This window comes from Thermobia domestica, chromosome 1, assembly GCF_964235325.1.
Source record: "Thermobia domestica chromosome 1, izTheDome1.hap1.1, whole genome shotgun sequence".
Classification (NCBI taxonomy): domain Eukaryota; kingdom Metazoa; phylum Arthropoda; class Insecta; order Zygentoma; family Lepismatidae; genus Thermobia; species Thermobia domestica.
The window spans coordinates 296,796,056-296,822,264 of record NC_137454.1 but is presented as its reverse complement, the minus strand read 5'-3'; the positions used below and the strand labels follow the sequence as shown (position 1 = coordinate 296,822,264).

The 26,209-nt window shown below is 35.9% G+C and overlaps 1 protein-coding gene across 3 annotated transcripts in view; it reads left to right on the top strand.

Moving 5' to 3' along the window:
• Window positions 1-6,317: 6,317 nt before the first annotated feature.
• Window positions 6,318-26,209, top strand: part of jvl (javelin-like) — a 360,284-nt gene continuing 340,392 nt past the window's right edge. For all 3 annotated transcript variants that reach the window (XM_081726901.1, XM_081726897.1, XM_081726905.1), the window contains exon 1: window positions 6,318-6,851. In XM_081726901.1, coding sequence (XP_081583027.1) covers window positions 6,804-6,851 — 48 coding nt within the window. In that variant the 5' untranslated portion in view covers window positions 6,318-6,803. The remainder of the gene's footprint in view (window positions 6,852-26,209) is intronic.

Sequence of the window (26,209 nt, the reverse complement as noted above, 5' to 3'; positions counted from 1 at the left end):
ATATAACTATATAGGGTAATAACACCTCATCAAAGGGGATAAATTAGGTCAAAAACCCCCGAAATTTCAATTTTTGGCAATTTTTTACCCATGAAAGGGAACGACATAGACACCCAATACTGATAGAGGTACATACCCTGGTCCTAGGCTACCATACCAAATTTTTAAATTTGGCAATTTCCAAAATTTAAGGGGGGTGGTCCTATGTACCCCTGCCAAAATTTAAGGGGTGGGCCAAGGTACCCCTGCCAAAATTTAGAGGGGGTGGTCCTAGGTACCCCTAGGTCATTGACCCCGGGCCAAGATCATTGACCTTTGACCTATGACGTCACAAAAATTTTTGCTGACTCGGCTCAATATAACGGGGCCACTACTACTAATACAATCTGACAGCGTCTTTGTAGCAACTTATGATTTGTGTATTCAAGACTTAAGTGCTTATCATTCCCACTTCTATTTCTTTTTCAAAATGGTTCAGAAATAAAATAATAATATTATAAGATCTTTGTGTAATTTTCTCGAGGGCACAAAGAGGTTAAGTTGCAAAGTTTGTCGTTCGTTTCCAGCAAAATTTTGGAAATCTACCGGGAAGAAATGGATAATTTGCTCGTTTGTGTGCTTGATAATATGTATATGTAAGAAGAGCGGAAGTTGTGCTTATTTTTTATTTAATAAGCGGTTATAAACATTGAACTATTTGGCGAGCGGGGGGAACTACGGTAACTCGAAAAAGTATTCGTACAGTTACTATTTTTAAAGAATGAACGCCTGTTTACGATTGTTTAACGAGTAAATTAAGTTGAGATGATATATGTCATATATATGATTCTTATGCATTTACATCCACACTATCTTGCATCATTAGTTCACCAGTTGCGCTACCTATTCAGTGTAGTTTGCTGCTTTCACGTCTTACTCTCGTCGAAAAAGTATTCGTACACCGTAGTTTTGTTCGTAGTAAAGATACCTGCGAAGCACTGTTAGTGTGATTACTCTTTTCATTTGTGCTTGAGAAGGTTGATCTCAGAAGTATCAACCTATTTCTCGGTCTCCGTTCACCACAAACATTTCGAAGAAAGATGGGGCAGAAAGGAAGAGAAACAACGGAGGATGAAAGAAAAATTATTATCAGGGTACACAATTAGACTAAACTCTTGTCTGAAAGGGGGGCATTTCCCCCCACTTTTTTAAGTAACCCATTAATGTATATACGTAGTTTCATTTGGAAATGTAAAGTTTTTGTATGTATTACTGGTTCATAGAAAAAAAATGTGCCTTATAATATTTACCGTGAGCATATATTGGTTATTTGTCTTCCCGCGGGGTTAAGAAAGATACAGGAATTGTGTTTTAATTGCCGCGGAAAATGGCTAAAAAATTAACCTATTGGAGCGCAACAATTCAAGCGTACTTTCATTACTTCTTACAAGGGCTCGATATGTTAGTCAGCCACTTTGAAACTAATTGAGAGAACACTTCACAAAACAAGAAAAGTCTTTCGCAAGTTTTTCTTTAATTGCTCAAAAATTGATAGTTTCTAAAATATATTTTATTCTTTCTAATAGTAAGGAATATTGATTAAAAAGAGAGTGATGAGGAACAACTTTTACCTTTTCCATTGTTTTGCAGTGTAACATAAGAGTAAAGTGGTGTGTTTAGGGGTGTACGAGTGTATACCGGGTAATTATGAATGATTGGAGCGATTTCACAGCTCTATAATAACTGTATTACTGTATATATTGCGATAATTTTTTCACACAAAGAAAAACTCGAAAAAGTTTTGGTAACAATTACAAATGTTCGAAATGCCCCTTAGTGATTCAACAGACATCAAGCCGAAAATAAAGTTCTTCCCACACTCAGTGCAGCGTGTCCCTATTAATGAGTTCAAAAGCATTGTTGAGCAGTTCTGGCAGGTTTGTTGATAGAGGAGGCGTGAACACTGAATCTTTCACATAACCTCATATAAAAATATCTCATGGGGTTAGGTCAGGAGAGATGGAGGCCATGACATGAAATGCTTTCTCGGCGCCTGTCGTCACCTTGCCTCACTGCTCATGCTGCACTCTCGTGGGAGAAATCTGAAGTATACCTGCAGCAAACAAAACTTTTTGAGTTTTCCTACGTTACTGTTGAATTTTGTTATAATATCTCAATTACTAGAGCTACAGTGAATTTATGCAATCGCTTCAATCATTTATATTAAACCTATATACAATTAAATTTAGTGAATTCAAGTTAATTCTAGGTTTTAGGATTATTTTGTATAACTGGAGTGTAAAGTGATTCTATGTATTGTGTTTCGATGTATTCCAAGAAAGTGAAAACCGCACCTAATGGCAACGAGCATGCTTCGGGAAACTGCAAGAGTAAATATTTATTTAAATTTCGTGTATGCTTGTTGTACTTACTGTCTTTTATTTTCTAAGAGTAATAACATATATTTAATGCACGTGTTGAATAAAAATATAAGTTGTTCATTAATCCCCAGTTTCAATATGTTTTGCAAAACAAACCTTATTATTCTTACTATGATTAATATTATCCTTTCTGTTTATTTGTTTTGTACAGGGGTAGACTAAAAAAAATCTAAAAACACTTCATACAGGACACGTAAGTTTGGCCCTCCACTGTACAACGCGTGTTGCGGTTGTCGATCGTTTTTTTTTTTTGTTTTTAATGTGTCATGTGGATCTTCCTCTTCCATCAGCAGTAACCCGTTCACCTGTGAGTGTCGTGGTGTGAAAATGGTGCGGTAAAATGGGCGACCTGACAGACTTCCAAAGAGGCATGATCGTTGGTGCCCGTCTGGTTGGAGCTTCAGTGGCAACAGTGGCGAACATTGTGGGGGTATCGAAAAACATGCATCCAATGTCACGAGGGTATACACAATTCATGGGCAAACGACGTCTGCAAAGCACAACAGTGGTCGAAAGACAATCCTGTCAGATAGGGACCGGAGGGCATTAAAACTGATTGTAGCAGCTAAAAAGAAGACCACTACAATGAAAATTATGTCTGAACTAAATTCCGGCCTACAGAACCCGGTTTCGTCGAAAACAGTGCGACGGGAACTTCATAAAATGAAAATTCATAGCACGGCCGCTATCGCCGAACCCCTGGTCACAGCAGTAAATGCGAAGAGGAGTACCTAGTGGTGCAAGGACCACAAGGCGTGGACTCATGAGCAGTGGAAACACGTAATGTGGTCCGATGAATCGACCTTCACCTTGTTTCCAACAACCGGTCGTGTTTACGTATTGAGAACACCGTCGCAGGCCTATAATACAGACTAACTGCTCCCAACTGTAAAGCATGGGGATGGTTCTGTTACAGTATGGGCAGTGATATCGTGGTTTTCCGCAGGTCCCATCATAACGCTGCATGAAATGATGAATGCTAAGGCGTATGAGGCCATTTTCGGGGACCAGGTTCTACCCATGGCCCAAATATTGTCCCCTGATAGTGATGGCATCTACCAAGATGATTTGGCACCCTGTCACGCTGCAAAAACGGTGAAATCATGGTTTGAGGAGCATTACCAGGAGCTATTACACCTCTGGGTCCCACAATCACCAGATCTGAACATCATTGAGCCATTGTGGTTTGAGTTAGAAAGGCGTGTTCGGTCTCATTATCCTCCACCGGCATCCCTTAAGGAACTGGAGCATGTTTTGGAGGAACAATGGTACGAAATTCCACACGTCACGATTCAGGAACTGTATACGTCCATTCCACGTCGGATCCAAGCTGTTTTGGACACAAAAGCAGGCCCCACACCATACTAGGTATGATTTTCACACTTTTACAAACGTTTTAGATTTTTTGTCCAACCCCTGTAACTTTGTTATTAAATAATCTGATCACTCAATTTTTCAGAAAGAATTTTAAGATGTTCGTGAGCAATGAATCAAATCTTTTCTTACACTTTCGTTGTTTAAGAGTACAAAAGGCTAGTACCTATTTATACTTCCGTTGATCTTGTCAATTTACTAAATAAAATACGAAATACGGTATTTTAACTGAAAAAAGATAGTATCCTATTAGTTATATAATATTTCGTCAATGAAAGTGTTATGAACGAATAGGGAAACTTAGATTGATATACAAATATTCAGATCATGCCTTGCCCCCCCACTTTTAACGTCCAATCGCCGCCACTGGTACATACTATCAAAATTAATCCAAAGGTAAGTGCCCCTCAGATTGCAAATGAGCTGCAGAGACGACGAGTAAAAGTATCATTGGCTACAGTAAGGAATGCGTTGAAAACAGTACACTATAATAGCCGTATCTCAAGAAATAAACCTTGGGGGATTTTAACAGTAATCGCAAGAAGCGTTTAATTCGCTCTGAAGGGCGTAAATAAGCCCCTTGACATGGGTGAAGTGAGAGGAAAACTATGCGAAGATGTAAGAGAACAGAGATCGATCCCAAAAATCGTACTCCCATAGTGAAACATGCTGGAGGATCTACGCTTGTTTGGCGGTCAATGAGTGCTGTTCATGTCGGGAACTTGTGTTCTGTAGAAGAAACGATGAACAAAAAGAACTATATCAATATTTTAAATAGCAATCATCGGGGAAAAAATTGCAAAAATGGGTCCCACTAATGACTTCGCATTTTTGCACAATAAGGATTCAAAAGATACCACACATGATACTAGAATGTGGGTACACAAATAATATATACAAACGAGTTTACACGTAGTGACCAGACGTCAATCTCATAGAGCATTTATGGGAAGTTTTTGACCAAAAAATAAGATACAAGGTTATTTCTAACAAAGCGGATCTCAAAAATGCTTTATTGAAAGAATGTGACAATATTTCACCTAAAAATACAGCGAACTTAGTTATCCACATTAACAGAAGACTTCAGGCAATTATAGTTGTTGAAAGAAACCCTACAAAGTATTGATCAATTGAAAAGTGATGTTATTATTAGTAATATTTTCTTAAATATGTCAGCTGTACGAATACTTTTTCCACGTACAATAGAATTATTTTGTTTTTATTTTTTGTTACAGAGAGAAAATAGCTTTTATTTGAAAGTCACTTCGTTAATATATTCATAGATGTATCCATTAATACACGTAATTTTATTACCCACTTTACATCCTTGATATGAATAGTACTATTGAAATTATACGAAAGCTGGGACTATACGAATACTTTTTCGAGCCACTGTACTTTGCGCAAGGTCACAGCATGGTTGGATTGTGGGAAAGTAACGTGCATTTGTATTGTGAATATGGCTGCAGATGTACAGAGACTTTCCATTTGGTATCTTTAGGCACATTTGTTGAAAACCAGGCGGACAACCAACTTCGAAATAAATCCCACACAAAGTAGTTACTATTTACTGTTAATAAACAGTTTTTGGAATTGTCTTCGTTCTTCATTGTTTCGTGATTTAAGCCAATGCAATTATATTGAATTGAATACTTGTTCTTTCAGAATGCCGAACATATCATCGATACGAACTATTCTACTAAGTGATACTAAATAATTACATAGTTAAATTTTATGATTAATTTTTAGTTTCGAAATATTTTGAAAAATGTGTAAAATTGGGGTCGCGACTAGTGACCATAAAAACACCAAATTTTATAAGGCATAAAAGAAATATGTTGACCTTAAAGTTGAATAACCGGAAAAGAAAGAAAAATATTGTTTCGTCAGCTGTCCGTTGATCTTCCTTGTTTTGGTCTTTTGTCAGTTGTTTCTATAAAAATCTGTGAAAGAACAACTATCAAGCCACTATAAAAAGTGTCGCGCTTGGATAAATTTCTAATTGTGTTTTCTGTACTCACTTGAGAATACTGCAATGAAACGATTTTTCTAATTGGGGCTTCAGTAGTTTGGCACTCACTTTTCCAGCTTCAGTAGTTTGGCATGAGTGTTGGCTACTGAGATTTACTCTTATTAGTATAGATTATAAAAATATCTTAAATGTTGCTTTTATACTGTAACTTTTGAAAACTCCCATATAGATATTTTGGTTAAAATTTTACTTTATTATTATTATTATTATTATTATTATTATTATTATTATTATTATTATTATTATTATTATTATTATTATTATTATTATTATTATTATTATTATTTTAAGAGTTCACGGACAATGCGCCATATATAAAGTACATTTATAAAAACGAACTTCACGAAGTTATGATTTGAACTGAGGATTTTCAAATCGTAAGCGTTGCGCGTCACAATATATTCAGTTGATCCCATGTCAATAAAACAGCTGATCTCTTCTGGGAGTGACTGTGATCGTCGTTGGACAACCCTGAATGTAAGAGTCAACTCCGCGGTCCGCTAGTCAGCGCCACAGTCGGCTGAAGGTGAGTCATTGCAGCATTAGATAGGGGACAGTGGCAGTCGAGCGAACGAAGATGTGAACGGAGGAGTGAGGATATTTTGTGTTTTAATAGGCTAACTTTAGCTTTATTTTGGAAGTATATCAACAACCATGTAAGTGTTTAACAACGAAATCTATTGTGTGCTATACATATATCCTGATATTAACTATGGGAGTATCGTTAGCAGTACATAAATGTTGTAAATATGAAAACGCGGAACTGCAGAGGTTCCCAAGTGTTTTCAGTGGCGGTGGTTGTGTTGTGGTGTCGAAATGATGATGTCGTCAACAAAGTGGTGTTACTGTAATAACTCAATATCCTACTGAAGTAACAAGGAAAAATTATTTAGTGCAGTGTTTTTGGAGTTACTATTCGCTATCCATTCGACAATACACCGTCAGTCAGAAGTGACACGTAGTCAGCGAGAAAAAAAATGAGCCAAGGATATTACGTTCCGTGCGCTGCGCCTTTCGTCTGCTTTGTAAGTACTTGTTTTTAAACTTCTTTGGGGTTTTATGCCGGAGCAAGGTGTTTTCAGATGTGAAGCTACTTATTTAGTAAATTCAGCTACAATGTATATTTTGTATAAGTTGCTATTACCAGTTGTGTATAAAGTTAATTAGTAAACCATAAATATATTTTATTTTATTTATTTATTTATCTTAGCTCTTGATTCGCGGCGAAAAATATTTGATCCTCAGTGACAGAGGACCCATTTGACTGTATCAACGGCTTGTGTAGAAGCACTTTCGTTTATTTCTGAGATTGTCTTTCTAAAATTAATAATAATGGTTGGTCGCTTAGGTTTCTATCAATTCTATTAATACAATTTCTATTATTAATACATGAACATGGGTTCATTTCTAGAATTTTGTTCCTGCAGCGCTCATTAGTCACGTTTCATATAACATGAGTTCATGAATGAGTTACAGTAATTCGGCTGTCTTCCTGTCTCCACTACATTTTTTAAAAACAGTTTTGGGCTAATTCTGCATTAAGTCTTGCTGCGCTAGTTTACAATAAATACGGTCAGATTAGGTTTAAAGTATTTGTCACTAGTACCCCCCCCCCAAAAAAAAAGAAAACAGAACAGTACGTTACTATTATACAAGAATGCATTTGCCCCATTTATATCCTGTGTAAACGTAAATGGAGTTTCTTGTGGTTGTTCAGACTTATGAAGACATCCCAACAGTATAGGATCTTTATCACTATTTTTTTTTTTTTTTTTTTTTTACAATTTTATTTTAGTGAATAACGTAGAGAATGAGAAATATAAAAATGTCACAAGTAAACAGATAACTTCGAAACTATATAGTATGAAGTTATTGTTTTCAAGATCTTGCGTATAGTGTCTGAATTTGGGTGCCTAACAATTGTCATAAATTGGACACCCAAATTTGTTCTATAAGAAAGGTTTGGAGTCGGTTATTAGTTTTATAGCATTTTATAGATACTGCTGGCTGCTTTGTACATTTTTATTTTTCATTTTCTGTAAGTTATTCACGAAAATCCGTAAAAGTAGGAAATTAAGTCTTTGGGTTTTACGTCTCACGGTATGCCGGCGAGACTAAAGGAGACTGTAATGATGAAAATGAATTAATGGTGGCATGAAGAAAGTGAGAGGAAACAGGGGAACCCTGAGGAAATCCACGCACACGGTGTTTGTCCACCTCAAAGTTCACTTGGCGCGAACTGGGATCGAACCAGGGACCCCATGCACCATTGAACCATCGCGGCCCCTCCGAAAAAGTAGGGTTACCTTAACGAAGTGCCTTAATAAATGTCGAATTACACTATTAATTCGTTAGATGCAGAGAGTTGAAATAATAATAGTGAAATAAAAAGTGTCAAATCGAGGAATTCCACTGTTGCTTCATATACTTACTGACACCACTGCTTCTATTGCGAAGTGGAGTTCAATAAGAAACTGCCACATATGTTTCATTTGGGGTTCATTTTTGCTGTGGTTCGAGGATATCCTTCCTATATAATATATTTCATTTGCAAAAAAAAAAAAATAAATAAATAAATAAATAAAATAAAAATAAAAAAAATAAAAATCCATAGTACCGAATAATGATGATAGTTTCTTCCACGTATTTTGATACTTTGGAATGCTTTAATAGCACTTTACACAGTGGTGCCCCCCCTTATGTCCATGACGCACCCCCCAATTGTCTATCCATAGGTGTTCTTCCATGAAAAAAAATCTTTTCGATTAATTTTTACACCCCCCCAAGCATATTTATATAGATTTTACTTCCCCCAAATATTTCAATGACGCAGTTTGCGTCATAGCCCCCCTTTGTGGGCACCCCTGTTTTACACGGAGCTAATCCTTCAGAAATTTTGTCCGTTAATCTATGGTAGTATTTCTTACGTGTTTATTAATTAGTACGGTCGCCAAGTTAAGCAAAGAACATTTGCAGTATATGCCTAAAATTTTATGCTGCAAAGATGCAGATCGAAGGTTTTTTTAAAGATTTTTTTTGTTTTGTTTTATGTTATACTGGGGATTATAGTTTTGTGCAATATACATATGGTGCTGTGGAGCTTGGGCAGTGAAAGGAATACGTAAGGAAATGTCTTCTCTCTGTTTTTAGTATGTCAACATCCTTACATCTCCAATAGAACAGTTTTTAAATGTCGTTTCTATGGTTTTAAATTTTAAATGACTAATCACGTGACGTCAACTACGCATATAAAGACTAGTAAAAATTGATGAACTCATACCAGTTTTATTGACAAAGAAAATCTTGCGATGGGAAAGCAACTTTTGGTTGCTGTTTGCCCGAGATGAGTTCTTAGTTCTTTTTAGTCCAATCAGGTCAAATTTCGAGAATATGTTAATAAGAATATTCAAATATTAAAAGTAATTTGATCGAGCAATCTTTCAGTTAAGTGCAGTCTGGAAGTTGATATGAGGCAAGTTCTTAGAACTCGAAACCTCATTATTATATTTGAAAGTATTGGATTTTTTTAAAAAGCCTTTCTTGAAGTTAAAAGTAGGCTTCTAACTTGCGGTCATTAAAGTTCAAGATTTGTTTTATATTCCAGTGTCTACTGAGTATTAGTTCGTGTATTTCGTCCATGCTTTTCATTTTCTTTGCTACTAACTCTTCTTTGGATGTGCAAACATTCCTATTTGTGTATGTAATGCGAAAGACTAAAACAACAATTGTGTATGTTTAAACATAGGCCTTGGTAGTACACTTTATGTATTCCTATAGTAGTTGCTGTAAATTAAATTTCTTATCGGAATGGCTTATGGTTTGGCGTGTTTATGGTAGGTTCATCTTCTTGCTAGTTCCGTGTATCTCCGAAAGGAATTACGTTGTATTTAGTTCCCTTTCTCTCTCTCTCTTTTTTTTTTTTTTTTTTTTTTTCTCTGATTGCAACGCAAGAATATGTATCAAGAGTTGAAAGAATTTTCACGAAGATCTAAGACAGATTGGATTTTGACTGCTTGTCATTAATTCAGTGACAAATAAGTTTCTATAAAATACTAAATACCGTTGACTGTAGTTGAAAACTTCGTTCTTCTTGCGCTACAAACTGCTGAAAATATAGACAATTGGTTTCCAAAGTATTTTGTTTTTGAGAAGATGGTGCTTGCATGAACAAGGAAAATAACTTGAAGTTAGCCAAGGGTCGAGCAGATGTCGTACCTTAATAACCGTCTCTTCTAAGCATCTGCTATATACTATATATGTAGTATAATTCTGCGTTTATTTATGCATATTTGTAACCAATTGCATTCGACAATGAGACCTTGAAATCCACAAGCTCTAGATACGTGCCGTTTTCGCTGATCGATTCCAAATTTTGTGTAGATTTGCGAATTGTCATGCAATCTTTTTTAAAGAAAGAAAAATGAAAGGAACATTATTTTTCTTTTTAACGGTTTAGGGGTCGTTTTGAGCTTTTAAAATGAGCTTTCCGTCGTTAGGGCGTTGCTAAGATTGATACCCGTGTGTTAGGCAACCAGTAGGAGAGCTTCGTATAGCGGGTTGACGGACATTGCAGGCGTTTTGGTTTAATATGCATGACAAAACTCATTTAATGCTGACTTCAAAGGCTTATGGAGACGAGGAATACTCAGATATAGGTTTGTATTTGAGAAAGGGACAAGTTATCAGAAAAAAGTTTGCAGTTGATAGCATCTATCACTTTTTCAAGCTTGCCACTAACTCACCCCAAACCTTTACTCTTATACAGTATATTAAAATTACATTTGTGTAATAGCAGTTCACTCGGTGAGTCCTCCCATCCTTCACTTCTATCTGTAAAGAGACATGTACAGATGTAGTGAGGAAGTGGGAAGGAGATTCATGCTCATATTAGAATGATGCACAGTGCAGAGAGTAGACAGCGCAAGTTGAGTTGGCAATGGTTATTCTTTGAGATTAGTTATGCGATCAGCTCATGGTTTTAAGGCTTATACCGATTGTTATTTCGTCGACCGCTTTGCTAAACTAGCAAAGTAGTACTGCGGGATAGCCGACTAATATCGTACTCCAAGCATTTTCTTATAGTTGACAAATTTGGTGAGTAGGTTGGATAACAGTTGGGCAACCGTTGCACGAGAGGTCTTGAAAACAATTATTAGTTTATATAATAGCGTTTTGAAGATAGTGTCTGACTTACTTTCTGCGTTTTTTCTTTGCCTTTGTTATTAAGTAAAATTTAAAAGTTTGGCGAATTTAGAGTGAATGAACAGTGTTAAAATTTATTTTCTAGGTTTTCAGTGACACGTCTTTGGGGAATAACGTATTTCAAGTCCTTTGTATTTAAACTTAACTGCATATTTTGATAATTTGCTCCTTATTTATTTACTAATAAGGAGTTTTCATCCAATACAAATGTGACTGAAGTTCATTTGCTTATTTATTTCTTGAATGGAATATTGATAAGTGTGTTAGATCACGCGTTTCAAGTGTTTTCAAATTTCTCCAATAACCATAGAGCAATATTTCGCTCAACATCATTTTAGAGTAGTTTATTTTTCATTCTTGTTTCCATAATATTGTACGCTCCTATCAGAACCAAAGTAAGAGGAGACCTGCTGCATAAAATGGGATCTACACTAACTACACTCGCGTCTGTATCTGGAGTAAGTATTTCCACTAGGCATTAGTAATGTTAGTTTTCAGTCTAATTATTGATCTGTTATTTTTTATTTATTTATTTAAAAATCAGTGGAAGATGATGAATAATGAGGCAAGATTCCCCATTTAGTTGGAAGAAAATAGTTTTCCATTTATATCGCGTTGCTTTTTCACGATCACAAAGAAATGTGCCTAAGGTATTTGTCTAAATCTATAAGCTAGGAGGATTAACTTTATCATAAAATGAAGTGTATACCTAACTACTTCTTTGTATTATTGTTGTGATAATTATTTGATGATGAATACGCAGCCTAAAGTCGTTGTTGTTGTTCCAAAATGGCGACATTAGTAGCGATTTCGCTAGATGTGACTTTTTGATGTTGAACGTGCTCTGTGCAGTTGTCCCCAGATTATTCTTTTTCTAAGTTCATAATTTCACCACGTTACTTATCAGTGGCCCCGCAAGTGTAAGTGCTAACGTTCTCGCCTTTTGGTGCAAGCGGTCCCGCGCTCGAGTTCCAGTGGGGATACTCGGTCATAATAGTGTAATAACTTTTCAGGTTGGCCATCCTGAGTGAGGTTTTTCTGAGTTTTCGTTATTCACGCCAGGCAAATGTCGGGATGAAGCTTTGCCTAATGATTCCTTCTTTACCCGTTTCTCTTTTTCTCCAGATCCCTGGAGTGTGATTGCCGAGGGTTGTCATCCCTTATGCGTAACGGGCTGCCATGGCTATTGAAAGCCCAGAAATCTAATGTTACGAGTTATTTTCCTAAAAGAGTCGCGTTGTGCTGATTGCATTAGGAGTAAACAATTGTTCGTTCCCCTTGCACAAGGTACACAAGTTACTGGTAGATTCTGAGGGTCATGATATTTTGTAGTTGAAGCAACATATGTAGGGCTACATGCGACAATTTGATTCCGAAGATTAACTGTAGCTGCTAAGCAAATTTTCAACGGGTCTCCTGTTTAGGTCGATGTAGTCTATTGATTGATATCGTACCTTTGAACGATAATGTACTTTACGTAATCGGTCCTCTTCTACCATCAGATGTAGGGGTTTTACGTAGAGCTTTCCACTTGGGACATTTGGCAAGGACTTTTGCATCATTTAACGCCTTCAGAATTCTCTTCCCTTCAGAATTTTTCCTAATATTTCTTTCCATGTTTGCCTGGGTCTTCCTCTTGGTCACTTTTCTCGGTGTCCTTTCCACTATCATACTGTAAACATGTCCGAACCGCGTAGTTGTGTCATTTTGTTTTAAATAGGAATAATTTCACTTGTAGGTTACTGTGATGCTTGGTTGTCAGCGGCCATGACTCTCATCCGTATGTTAACGTTGGTCTGTAACGTTGTTTTGTAGACAGATAATTTTGTTAATTTCGATGTCTTTTTTTCTACCTACGAAGTTTCAATTTAAGGTATGGTGTAGTCTTCTGTTGCTGCAATTTATTGTTTATTTCTTCGTCTATTTTTCCGTCATTCCTGATTAGGGCTCCTAAATACTTGATATGTCACTTGTTCTAAGTGAATGATATTAAAGTAAACATGGTTTTGATCAATATCTCATTAACCAAATGTTTACTGTCTTCTTGCTAGTGCTGTAATGGAAAGTTTGATAACGATATATTTCAGGATCAGTTTCAGCTTAATAGGTGGGTTAGTTATCATACAATGTCAATATTTAATTCTACGAAAGATAGTTTTTATTATTTTCTTGAAATTAACGCCTGAGGATTCACCGTATTACATTGTTCAGCTCAGTGAGGTCCATTGATTGCAATGTGTCTAGGTTTCCCATACTTTTAGACTTAAAAGCCGAGGTGCCTCATGAAAAAGTTATTATATATTCATATTTATGCACTTATTCCTTGCTGAAATATCAGAATTAATTGGGCCAACACTCACCAAAAGTGGATGTGGGAGACTTGATTATTCTTATCAATTGAGTATCGATGGCTAATGGAAGAGCTTTTTTTTTTTAACACCGCATGAATTATATTATCTTATATTTTGAGGAGAAACCAAGATTTTTGGAGTTCCGCGTAATTTCCTTAGAACAGGGAGACAGATGTTGTAACTTTGGGACTCTCCCGGTTAAACCACGACCAGTAATGATGTCAGAGAGTGGCCCTGGGGAAGGCTCACGCAGCTACGAAATTTCCTCGTAGGGCTTTTCTAAGATCAGATCCAATCTTGTTTTCCACTATTTACGCAGTACTATTTTCGGCCCTCATTCATTCGAAACCCCTCTCGACGAGTCTGAAATCATTACTGACAGACATCTGTGAACCGTATGCATATATATATATATATATATATATATATATATATATATATATATATAATATCCTTTTTTTCATTCAGAGTTAACAATATTGTAGAATTTTATATTTTTTCTTAGTTTGCAACAAATTTTGCAAAATTTCCAGAAGGATTTCAGTAATAATTGATTTGTGTATTTGTTGGAAATTTGAAGTAAGCAGTGGGGCGTTTATATAATTTAAGTATGGCATCTGAGAAGTGTTGAATGCGTCCCTCTGTACCACTTTGTAGGGGGGGTGTTTTGTTTTGTTGATAGTTGAACCTACTGTTAGAATTTGACTCTCCGAAGTTCTGTCTTCATTTACACAATTCCAGCGTTACATATTACTATCTAGTTTGAATGGGCTTGCATGATACAGCATATAGGTGCACAACTGGGTTCGTATCTTTATTTATTAGTCAACTTATGTAGATAGTATACATTTTCATGTTTCTGAGGAATTTCTGTAGAAAGTTGTTATAGCACGACAGTTTTTTTCCTCCTATACATGCATATTGTGGGCTTTTAACCGAGACTTATATACTCAAGAATCTCCGTAATTGAATGTGCAATTGAAGAAAGAAAGAAAAAAAAAATAAAACTTATTAATACTCCAGTAGCAATGTGTGTCACTGACTGATAGTGGTGTAAGGGTTTCGTGTTATGTCGTCGTCGTCGTCGTGTGTGTGTGTGTGTGTGTGTGTGTGTGCACCCTGAGCATTTTGTCCAAATCTTGTTCGCCAGGTGACATTCATTAGGCAGGTTCAGCCTCCGTAGCAGATGATGAGAGTCATTAATTAGGCTTATGAGTGCAACTTGGTTGCTTCCCAAGAGACCCATAATGCTCTTCCTTGTACCACTTGTATTTAGATCGATGGCTCCAAGCCTCCACCTGTATTCAATGTATATGACGGTGGGCGGTGCATTAAATGAGACTGGGATTGATATTGTATGAAGCAAGAAGGACAGTTGTGAACTCACATAGTCCCTTTTTGTTTATTAGCGTAGACTGTACTTATCCTAGAAAATTAATTTTGCTCCTTTACGACGTTTCTAACTAGAAAGTTCTCTCTGTAACTCTACATTTACAAATTTTCCTAAAGTTTGATAGCAGCTAGAAATTACTATTAATTGAGACGTTTTCCGCGTTTCGGTTCGTTCACATTTTATTTAAATTCATATGTTTACGCTTCGAAAGACATAACTGCTGTCATCGTTGAAGTTCTAAATGAATCCGGTTATATATTATTAAAATGAAAGCATATGCGTTTAAAATTAAATAAAACATTTTAATTATTGAATGTTTATTACTGAGTTTCAAATATATATATATATATATATATATATATATATATATATATATATATATATAAACTTGTTAGTTTTGTATCGTTACGCATTAAACATCTGTGCTGCTACCACAATTCCACTTCCAGGATTGTGCCCAACCTATGGTGCTTTATTTTCGAAATACTCGTAATCCGGTGAATTATGTTATTTTTTGTAGTTTGCTATTATGTGTATACTGTATTTTTAATCTGGATCAATAACAAGTAAGACTCTTTTGTAAGAATGTTCGCGAGTACGTAAATGTTTTGATTAGGGTATGTATTACGTAGGTACCCGCATGTCTGTAGACTCATATTGGAAACTTCCTGAGAGCGTTGCAAAGTAAAACCATTAAAAGCTGTAAAAAGTTGCTAAATCTTTTCTGATTTTTTTTTTTTTTTCAAGTAGTGTTGGAGGATACAGTTTTGTCCTAACAGGCATAGGATTCTATTGTTCTTTAAGGGGTTAGTTTACTTTACTGATCACATAAATTACGTAATCGAAATAATGTACGTAGTTTCAAAGAGTACCGAAGTGAACGGATGTTTTGTAAAATGTGTAGTTTTGAGGTTAGAGTAGGTTTCGTATACGTCCCGTATTATATGGGATTGTTTTGGTGCCCCGACAAATTTTTTCGAGACGCAGAATTGTTGCTTGATTTTTGACTGTGTTGACGTTCTCAATTTTTTACCGAAAACGTGCAAGTGCCTAGAAATCGATAGCTGATGTCATACCAGTTTGCAATGCTCAATATGTTACGAGTTTAGTGCTGCTAGCGGGACTTGTAATAGGCCCTATCCAGACTTCGGATGGACATGTACTAAAATCAGTTAAAATATCCCTGCAGTTAGGCAATGCACTGATAGTTGCGTAAATATGCGCTCAAATATGCAATATAGTGGAAAATATCTACTAATTCTATTCAATCTTTCGAATAAGTTTATTACATCTGCTAATGTTGGTTCGTTTGGGGTTTAGCTGTTCTTTCAGCACAGAGGCTATGACAGCTTAAAGCGGGATTCGCACCAGTGAACTCGCTGGGAATCAAATCCGGGTCTCCTTTACTGAAGGCACGTAAACGAACTATATAGCAACGAGAGAGCTCTATCTGATGATGTTAGCAAGCATATTTATTCATTGTGATTTGTAGTACAACAATTAGTGCATGCATAGAATAATCTAATGCAAAGGACTGATTATGTTGAAACAATGATTGTGCTTCAAGCCCTCACGCTACTTACTGAATTCTTGTGTTGCAATGAACAGTTATGTACTTTTCAATATTTTCTGGTAATATTTCCCCTTGTTGTGTAACACACCTTTATACGTAGAAAACGTTCCGTTTGACAAGTTATAAGGCAATGTTTCATTGACGAAATTTCACTTGCTGAGAAATCCGAAGATCCTTGGTTTATTTCCTCTTCAAGCACTCGGGTCAACTGATAGAAGTTTGACTTTTTTTTTTTTTTTTTTTTTTTGCAACACTTGACTCCATCTTTCGAATAAATATTTTCCAACTGTTCCTGGCGTTGTTATTGGTCGGAACACTTCTAATGTGTTGGAAAATTCTAAGCCACGTTCTTTCAGTTGTTTTACTCGCTAATAATATTTGAACTGTGCAGGCCAACTTTCTCCTCCCAAAATTGTAGAGGTAAAATTGCTTCAAAAAAGCACCGTTCTTGAAACTTTGTAGGTATGCCTTGGTCCATGGGAATTAGTCTCAGAAGCGACAGTCCTATTAGCGACAGGAACTGTTAACTGTCCTATGAGCGACCGATTCGTTTACATTGAGATGATGGAAGATGATATGATTCCCTATCGTGAAATATTTTGCCTCTGGCGTTATTAGCGCCTGAACAACCTTGCTACGAAAAATGTACGTGCCAGTAATACAGTTCATCAAATATATTTTTCCTCTACAGTGAGTGCAAATAAAACTTATTTTATTTTTGAGTTAGATTTGACATAAAACATATCAAATAACTTAGCGAGACAACAGGGACATTTCCATGAAAAGTATATTCTTATGTAATTATTGAAAATCCAGTTGTAATATCCCCTTTCTTCAAAAGCTCTGTTTTCTGTACTTAATTTGATTCAAATCTAATTACTCACTAAGCACAGTAATGCATTTTATTTTGAAAAACTTAAACGTGTAACAGTTTCGCTAACTATCTACTTTTTAGACTTCCAAAGACACTGAATAAAATGAAAAAAAGTCAATGATAAAAGACAGCTTTTGAGATCCTTTACATCTGATTGTGTATTCTCAACCAATCTCACCAATTACAATGCAGTTCACTCTAAACAATATAAAAGGTAAACAAACTCTTTAAACTACCTTCCTCCCTATTGTAAGCTACAAAAACGTAAACTAATTGCTTAATTTGCCTTCCGTCCTTGTTTTGACTTATACATAAAAGCTTGTCGTATAGCAATCTGAAATACGAGTAATCCCTTATTCTATAACTAGACGAACTGTTAAGTCCTGCGAGAGATTTGTAACTTGTGTAATAATTTCTTCGAATACATTTTTTTAAAGATTTCTTTGATACCCTCAAGTGGTGAACACCCTCTTTCCATGGGCGCCCGATGGGAAGGCAGGGATCACCCCCCCTGGCTCACTAAAATGTATACGTAATATAGCAAATCACGTATATTAAATACCAGATATACCAGACATGGTACAGCAACTATGAAGATGCCCCTCCCTAGAAAATTTTCTTCGGGCGCCCCTACCTCTTTCTGATTTCTTTCTTATGCCATAAACATATTAAATCTAAACTTATGCTCCCCATCATTTTAACATGAAATTTTTAATTATATTAGAATCATAGACAAAGGCGGATCTACTCTAAATATTTAGTTAGTTTTCCTCTTGATATAGTCATTGTATTCATAGAAAGTAATTCAAAAATATTTAGGAAAAACGTAGAAAATATTGTTAGTGTAATGAGAGTAGTCTCACGTATTAAATTAAGGTAGAATGAAATTTTTCATAGTACATTTTGTTAGGTTCTAAATCGCATTAGCATGAAACAAGTTAAAGAAGAGAACCTTGCCTTCTTCCATTATCTTAGTATGAACGCATCGGTGACTCATAGAGCAGTCAACAGATCGAATCGGTCGCTCATAGGACAGTTAACAGTTCCTGTCGCTAATAGGAATGTCGCAAGTGGGACGACACCAACAATGGATGGGTACATAAGCCAAATTTTCGGCAGTGACCTTAGATCTCAAGAAAAGAAAGAGAAGCAAGTTGGTATATGATGGCCAAGACTTTCTCTAAATGGCGTACACGTTTCGACCCAAGAATATGTCTTGCACTCTGAAAGAAAAGAAGTACAGTGAAACCTCCCAATAACGGACACCAATGGGACGGGAATTTTTGTCCGTTACTGAGAGGTGTCCGTTACAGAGAGGTTACAAAAATTTAATTTTCTCAACGGCAATTGTATGCAGTAGTATACAGTAAATACATTATGTATGAGCGTAAATACGTAAAATTCAATATGAAAATACTCTATTTAGTACGTATTTGAATTACTGGGACGGATGAAGGAGAAATTCATTTCTGTTAAATAATACAGTAGTATTGTTGGGGAATGTGTTAATATGTTCGTATACTGCAAACGATAATGCGTGTATGGTAATTTTCTTAAGGACATGACATCACCCTGTAAAAAATCCATCAATTCTCTTACCGCCTATATTGAAAGTAAAAAAAAAAGCTTTAAAAAGTATGCAGTATTATTATTAAATGCTGAAAATGTGGAGAAGAAACTCGCCAAATTTCTTGGGGAAAAGTCTGCAGTAGTTGTCTGCCGTGTACATCCTACGGACACGAGTTTCTGTTCGAAATTTGCTTGCAACTGTTGGATCAATTGGAGAACTTCTATTTCACCGCGATTAATGGCAAATTCCTTTAATTGTTCAACTGTTTGATACACCAATTTGTACAAAAGAAAAATTTTGCTTTTCCAAAAAAGTAAGAGAGAAAACATTGCTCGTTGAAAAATGTTATCGCAAAATAAACAATATTTCTTTTGTTATCTATGAAATTGTCGGGAAAGATGGAAGGCCCAGAGGAAAAAGCATTAAATTTGTTAGGGAAGGGAAGATCCGCATAGAATTCTTGACCATACGACTAATCCAGCATGAGTATTAGTGCTTATTGAAGATTTTCTAGGATTTCCACCAGATAGCAGTTTATTGCGGGCAGAAAAAAAGAAGCATTTCAAGTTCAGCCTGAAATTGTTCTCTTTGATGATAGATACACTTGTGGGGAACAGACTTTTCTGTCTACTGTCAAATATCGCAGAACCAATAATAATTCCTGTCCGTTATGAAGAGGTTATTGAAACGTTTCGGGGTAAAAAAGGACTGTCCGCGTCCGTATCTGAGAGTGTCCGTAAAAGGGAGGGTTTTGTTCCGTAAGAGAACATATATTTTTGCCGGGACAAAAAAATCTGTCCGTATTATAGAGGTGTCCGTTATTGAGAGGTGTCCGTTAAGGGAGGTTTCACTGTATATATAATGTACTATATACTTCTGTTATATGAATTTTTAAATTCCAAAATTTCGCAACACACTCTGTGGAACCGCGCGACAAATCAATGTGTCGTGACACAACGGTTTAAGAAAGCTGGCAGTAGGAGGCAAATTGATTTTCCTTTTTATATTGAAAACGGAAGCGTTAAAATATTTTGTATAGGATCCGTTGCCCCTTGCGTCTTTGGAAAATTCTTACTATGTTCACCAAATCCAGAAAGTTGGTGATCTTGTAGCCAATGTAGTATAAATGTGTGTAGCCCAACCAACAATTCGTTGTCATTTATCCATTTCGACCTCTCTTCCAATTCCAGTTGTACTACTTTTGTAGCTTTACGGTAGCAGTTGGCCCACCTACTGTTTTCCCACTATTGGGCCTACTGTCTGTGCTGTCAGGAGAGTGGAATTGATACTGCAATTAATTTACCAAATGTGTGCTATTTCCTCTGATTTCGAAGTTTTATATTCAACTACACACGCTTGTAGTTTTAAGTGAATATATTCTGTAAGAGCATAGAGTTCGAAACGTGGTGTATTATGGAATTAAATTGAAATGCTTCAACAATAAGATTTGGAGTGTGTGGCTAAGGTTACTTTAGTAATTCACTTATATATAATCTCCTTTATCCTAAATTGTAAGGGTGGAAAATACTGAGATGATGATTTGAAGTGAAATGCGGAATCGAAAAACGTTGAATTACAAGAAACCTAACAAATTAATACTTCTAATGTAAAACTGGTAGTCCATTGTGTTCGTGAATATCGTGATTAACTTTCTAGTTTTAATGGGAAAAGTTTCTCATGTCAACTCAACATGGAGTTTACAACTTTGAACATGTATAGTTATTGTGTTGTTCTGAAGCTCATATGAAGCGGCGAGAAGAAAAGGAAGTCGCAATTTTGGAACTGTTAAAGTTTTATTGATATTTCCTTCCTTCATTTCCTGACTAGTTTTCGTAAATCGATTTATCGACATATTTCTTAAGAATAGAGAATTCCTTGAAGGCTTTGGTGGCTAGTTAATTTCTTGCAAATAGCAAGTTTAGCTTGAATCTTTTGTTTGCGTCTTACATATGAGCTGTGTCAGTGGGTAGCAATCCTTCCTTGTTTTTTTCGTCCCACTCCCTAGAAAATCAATTGCAAGAATAGGATATACCATTAACCTCCGATCTTAACCAAAACTGGCTGTGCTAGTGCATATATGAAATATGGCACTCAAGCCTTGGTTTACTTACTGAAAGGGTATTTTACGTATGTAGATCGCATGCTATCGATGAAACTCATCCGATTTAAGCCAAAACTGACATAGTGATGGACCTTAATGGGCTTAGTATGCATCTCAAATATCAATATTATGGTGGGTTGTTGGGTTATTGATCATCAAATTTGGTTTTGTATTTAGTGAAATAATGAAATTTTACTGAATCACGATCGATAAAAACCATCCGATCTTTACTAAATTTGACATGGACGATAAATGTCAACAAGCTTAGTACGCATTCGAGCCTACTATGCAATATTTGATATAATGTCTTTGGTTTCCGAGTTATTGGCCTTCAAGGTTGGCTGCAAACTCAGTAAAATCGTGAAATTTAACTAAAATGCGAATGATGGATCATTGACCAAAATTTGGGATGATGATGGAGCTTCACAAGCTTAGTACCTATGTGGAATATTATGGTGGTCAGGCCTTCGATTCCCAAATTATTAGTCTATTTGGGCATAACAGATCTCTTAAGTGCAATATGTACTTACAGTAGTTTTGCTAAACGTCTATAGGCGATTTTTTTTTTTCCGTAGGGAGATTTGCTAGTTCTTAAAATAGAATAAGATAACTCAGTAACAAGAAACAGCATAATAGTTTCAAAAAGTAGACCAATGAAATCCTGTATTGAAATTAAAGAATTTGACAGTCTATGTATCCACATTCTACCATGGCTGGCAGAGGTCATAGTTGTATTAGAAGTGAATTCTAGTTCTGATTTGAACTATTATGGTCATGCATGTAGAGCCCATGAAATTGATACGCTTCGCTTGAACGACTACTTATCTTGACTAATAGCATGATGCAGCTTCTGAATCGAGTCTTTGTTTCATGTTTAAATCACATATCACGTTTTGTGTTGGAAGTGCTGATAGCATTAGCCGTCTCGAGTCTCCTAGCATTGTATAATGAGGGCAGCATAAGAATTGTGGTCGTGGAAAGTAGCTTTGTTGTATTGTGCACATTTAGACTAGTGCTTCTTGTCATACGAAATGTAGGTCATGCAATCGATAATGAAGAGTGACTTGGAAGTCATTTTGTAGGCTCTTATGTTGCTTGTAAGAAACTTGGCTTTATTTTCTGCAGGTCATGTTCGATGCTGTTTCATGACTGGCTCTAGAATTAAAATGAAATATATTTTACATATTTTGAGGTAAATTCTGAATAACAGTTGGTTTGCTGTCATTAGTTAACATTCATTTAAATAAATATTGTTTTAATATTTGAACTGTCTATTAAGGTAAGTGCTATTCCAATTGTGATTAATGATGATACAGTGGTGAAACGTTGATTCATTTAGCGAGATATCCAGTATTACCCAACAATGTAATTTTAACAAGCATTAATGGTACCAAAAGTAAGTGCTGCTAGTTTCGAGAGGATTGCAGTGTATATTTCTTATTTGCTTAGTAAATAAATATGTTTTAGTTATAGTAGCTCAAAGGATGTAAGAATATAGTTACCGTAAAATCTATCAAATTATGAATGAGAATGTTTCTCCAATTTTGAATTACCCTCATTGAACTTCTGTAAGAAAATATTCAGAAGATGATGAGAAAACGATTCAAGAACTTGCGTGTTTGCATAAGTAAAATGAAGTGGCACATCACGATAAGTGGTAATTGGATTTAGTTTCCCCATGAGTTCCCAATTTAAGAATGATGATCACAAGTCAGGGAGATTAGTTGTTTTTGTGCACCAGTTATTAACGTTTGTGCTTTTGGAACGTATGATCCCAACTAAACACATCAAAAATGTATACGTATTAAAACTTATGGTATTTACTGTTCTTGAGGTAATCTGTTGCTGAGGAGCTAGAGGGCAGGAATTAAGTGAAACACTTGCGCTGCTTATACTTGAAGTCGTTAGCTATGAATTGAATTACCGAGTTGTTTCACAGTGAAGGGTCAAGTTCAAAACTTCAGTATTTCAATGTTCCTGAACTGAATGTTCCGAGCTCGAGAAATGCGGAGATCATTAATCCACTATGAAGCTCTGGAGTAATGCTGCAAAGCTGATAATTTGGCTGCTTCCGGATCTACCCGGGTTAGGCCGGGTCTGAAAAGCGGCACCCAGACCCGGATGACCCGAACGAAAGCTGTGACCCATTCCACTACTGCTGAGTAGACATAAAAAGCTCTTTCAACTGACGTAAATTGTTTCAGTAAGTTGTCCTAATTCTTCCTTCCCTTGCTGGTAAGGAATAGAGCAGAAGTAGCATGGCCAGTCCCTTTACCCAGTGGTTCCGAAGAGTGTATTAGATCCGGGGGAGGGAGTGAAATGATAAATTGAAAGTTATGATTAGGCTAGTCACGTATACAAAAACTGAAAAATTATCACTTCATTACGTTAATGAGTGTTCATCTTATGTAAAGTACTCTGGATTCTTACTGTCAATAAACCAGATCCTTGAAGTATAATTGTGCAAATAAGCTTTGAATATTAGCAATGAGGATGAACACGGAATTGACATGTAACTTATAACACACTTACTGCGAAGAGAAAGGTATGATAGAGAATGCTAAGTAAATAGATCAATAGTTAATACTATTATTGACGCGTACGTTGAAATATAAGCATTGCTTTTTAAGAAGGAAGACTGTGATGCTACATTTTTCCCTAGTTTCCTTTTTCTAAATAAGTTTTTTACTTAACAAAAGGAGAGAAAAAAATATGCTTGTTATACGTTTCAACAGAAGTGACGGGGGAATGCTTGTTATGTTTTTCACGCGGAAGTATCCCATCGAAACAAATGCTATTCTACGGGCCCTAGTTTCTTGGTAGAAAGGAATTGTGTGACGGAGCTTTTTTTATATTAAAAAAAATACTCTTCCGCGTAATCAAGATTAAGGAACGTAATTTATTTTCCTTAAAAAAGAAGTCTAGTTGACAAATTTAGTGACTTCACGTGAATATAGATTACAGTTGGTCACAGGTGTAACTGGTGATTGACTTCGCGAGCTTCCTTCCCTAATTGGATGTTTTCGGTTCCTTAATTTTATGCAGGCACAAAGCTTCGGGCGAATTCTTATGTATCTAGTAAGATTGTTAACCCTGCAAAGTACACACTGGGATCTGTATAATCTCTACAATGTTTTAAATTTATACTGAGTTAATTTTACCAATTTAATGGACGAGAACTTACTGTAAATTCAGTCGTTAATCACAGTTTCCGAGAACATTATTCATAATTTCTGTATGTGTTATTTTTTTCTTAAATCTTTGTAATGTTGCGAGCACAGTGTATTCTTGATCTTCTGCCCTACAGTTGTGGATTTGAATTCTAGCACCAATGATAGGCCTGCTTTACGCTAGAAATTGACATGATTGTTCCAAAACAGTACCTACTTTCAAATGAAAGTGAAAAGTACCATTTAGAAGGTGCATATTCCAGTCTCGAAATTTTATTAAGTACTTTCAAAATCTTAGGTAAAATTATCCAAGTACTCCAAGGTCTATCAGATCCCCAGTGTGTGCTTCGCGTACCAAAATATTAGAGAGAGCCGAACCTATGGTACGTGGAATCCCGGGTTCGATCCCAGTTCCCGCGAAGTGGACTTTGTGGTGAACATATCCAGTGTGCTTGAGTTTTCTCGAGGTTTTCAACTTCAGTTTTCTCATTCCACAATTATTCATTTCATCGTCACGGTCTCCCTTCGTCTTTGTGCATAATCATGGGACGTTAATCTAAATAAGATAGTGTGTGCTTGGAGAGGAATTATGTGCTTTTTACGTAACTTTATTATACATACATACATATATATATACATATATATATATATATATACATATATATATATATATATATATATATATATATATATATATATATATATATATATAAAATATAATCCTAACTATATATAAAACTACATGAGCTGACATAAATATATATACAATATATAAAATTGTCCACGAGACAAAAGTTGTAAACTCGAGACACGACGGGGGCCGCGGTGGCTCAGTGGTAGAGCGTTCACCTCTGGTGCTTGGGGTCCCGGGTTCGATCCCAGCCTCCGCCAAGTGAACTTTATGGTGGACAAAGACCGTGTGCGTGGGTTTCCTCGGGGTTATCCCGTTTCCTCCCACTTTCTTCATTCCCCCATTTCATTCATTACTCATCATCACCGTCTCCTTTAGCCTAACCGGCATAACCGTGGGACGTAAAACTCAGATTTAATTTCATTTTTCGAGACACGACGGGAAGTTTCTCCAATCTCGTGGGGAACACTAGTTCACCCAAGCCTTATACCTCAAGAACTGTTCTGGTGTTACCTGATTCATAGTACAAAGACTATAGATCGATAAAATGATTGTACAAACATAAAGAAGAGCATTTGTCACCGTTTAAGGATATGCAAGTCATTGCAAAATATATTCCAATAATAAAAATGGTTTAAATGTTGTTATATCCACCCTTCGTGTAACACACGTGATACGAAAGGATTCTGGTAACTTCTAGATGAGGTTAAGAGTAAATTAGTGAGTTTTGGACACATTTACACACGACACGAGAAATGCTTTCGTAGATTCCAGATGAGACTAGATTTCGACATAAAATTACGAGACGTGAGAATCTTATTTCTCGTCTCGTTGGCAATACTATAAATAATTCCTTTTTATGTAAGGATCTGGTAGTAGCCCCATACTTTTATTAAAGTATTTTTTTTTCGTAATTTCCAAAATTACGTTCGGTAATTTATATAAAGTGACCAGTGCTACCTAGTCTTCCCTGTCCACCACACAAGCGCAGTGATAATTTATATACAGAAAATTGGTATATACTTTTTGAAAAATGGATGCCTATTCATTGATATAAACTGAATATTACATAAAATTTCCTTAATGCGATCTACCGGGAAGTTCTTATCTTCAGGCAAAATAGAATGGAGGAGGAAGAATTCCATCAGTTACTAACGATATGCTGTGATTGACGCAAGTGACGATAAATCTGTGGCATTATTTTAAGTTTTATTGGCGTACAATGATGGTTGATAAATATGAGTTTGATAGATGTTTACATAGTAAAGCGTTAGCTTTCTCAATAGCATGTATTCAGTTGCTACTTTTTTTGTAAGCAAACTTGTAAGTATCAGAAATATTCTTCTGTCATTAATGTCTTCACCTGTCATTATTTGTAATCGGTTGCTTATATATATATATATATATATATATATATATATATATATATATATATATATATTGCATTGTTTGTTGAGGCATTGTTTGACACATTTGTGTATTTCGAATTTTATAACCATCTCTTTCAAAATACATGTA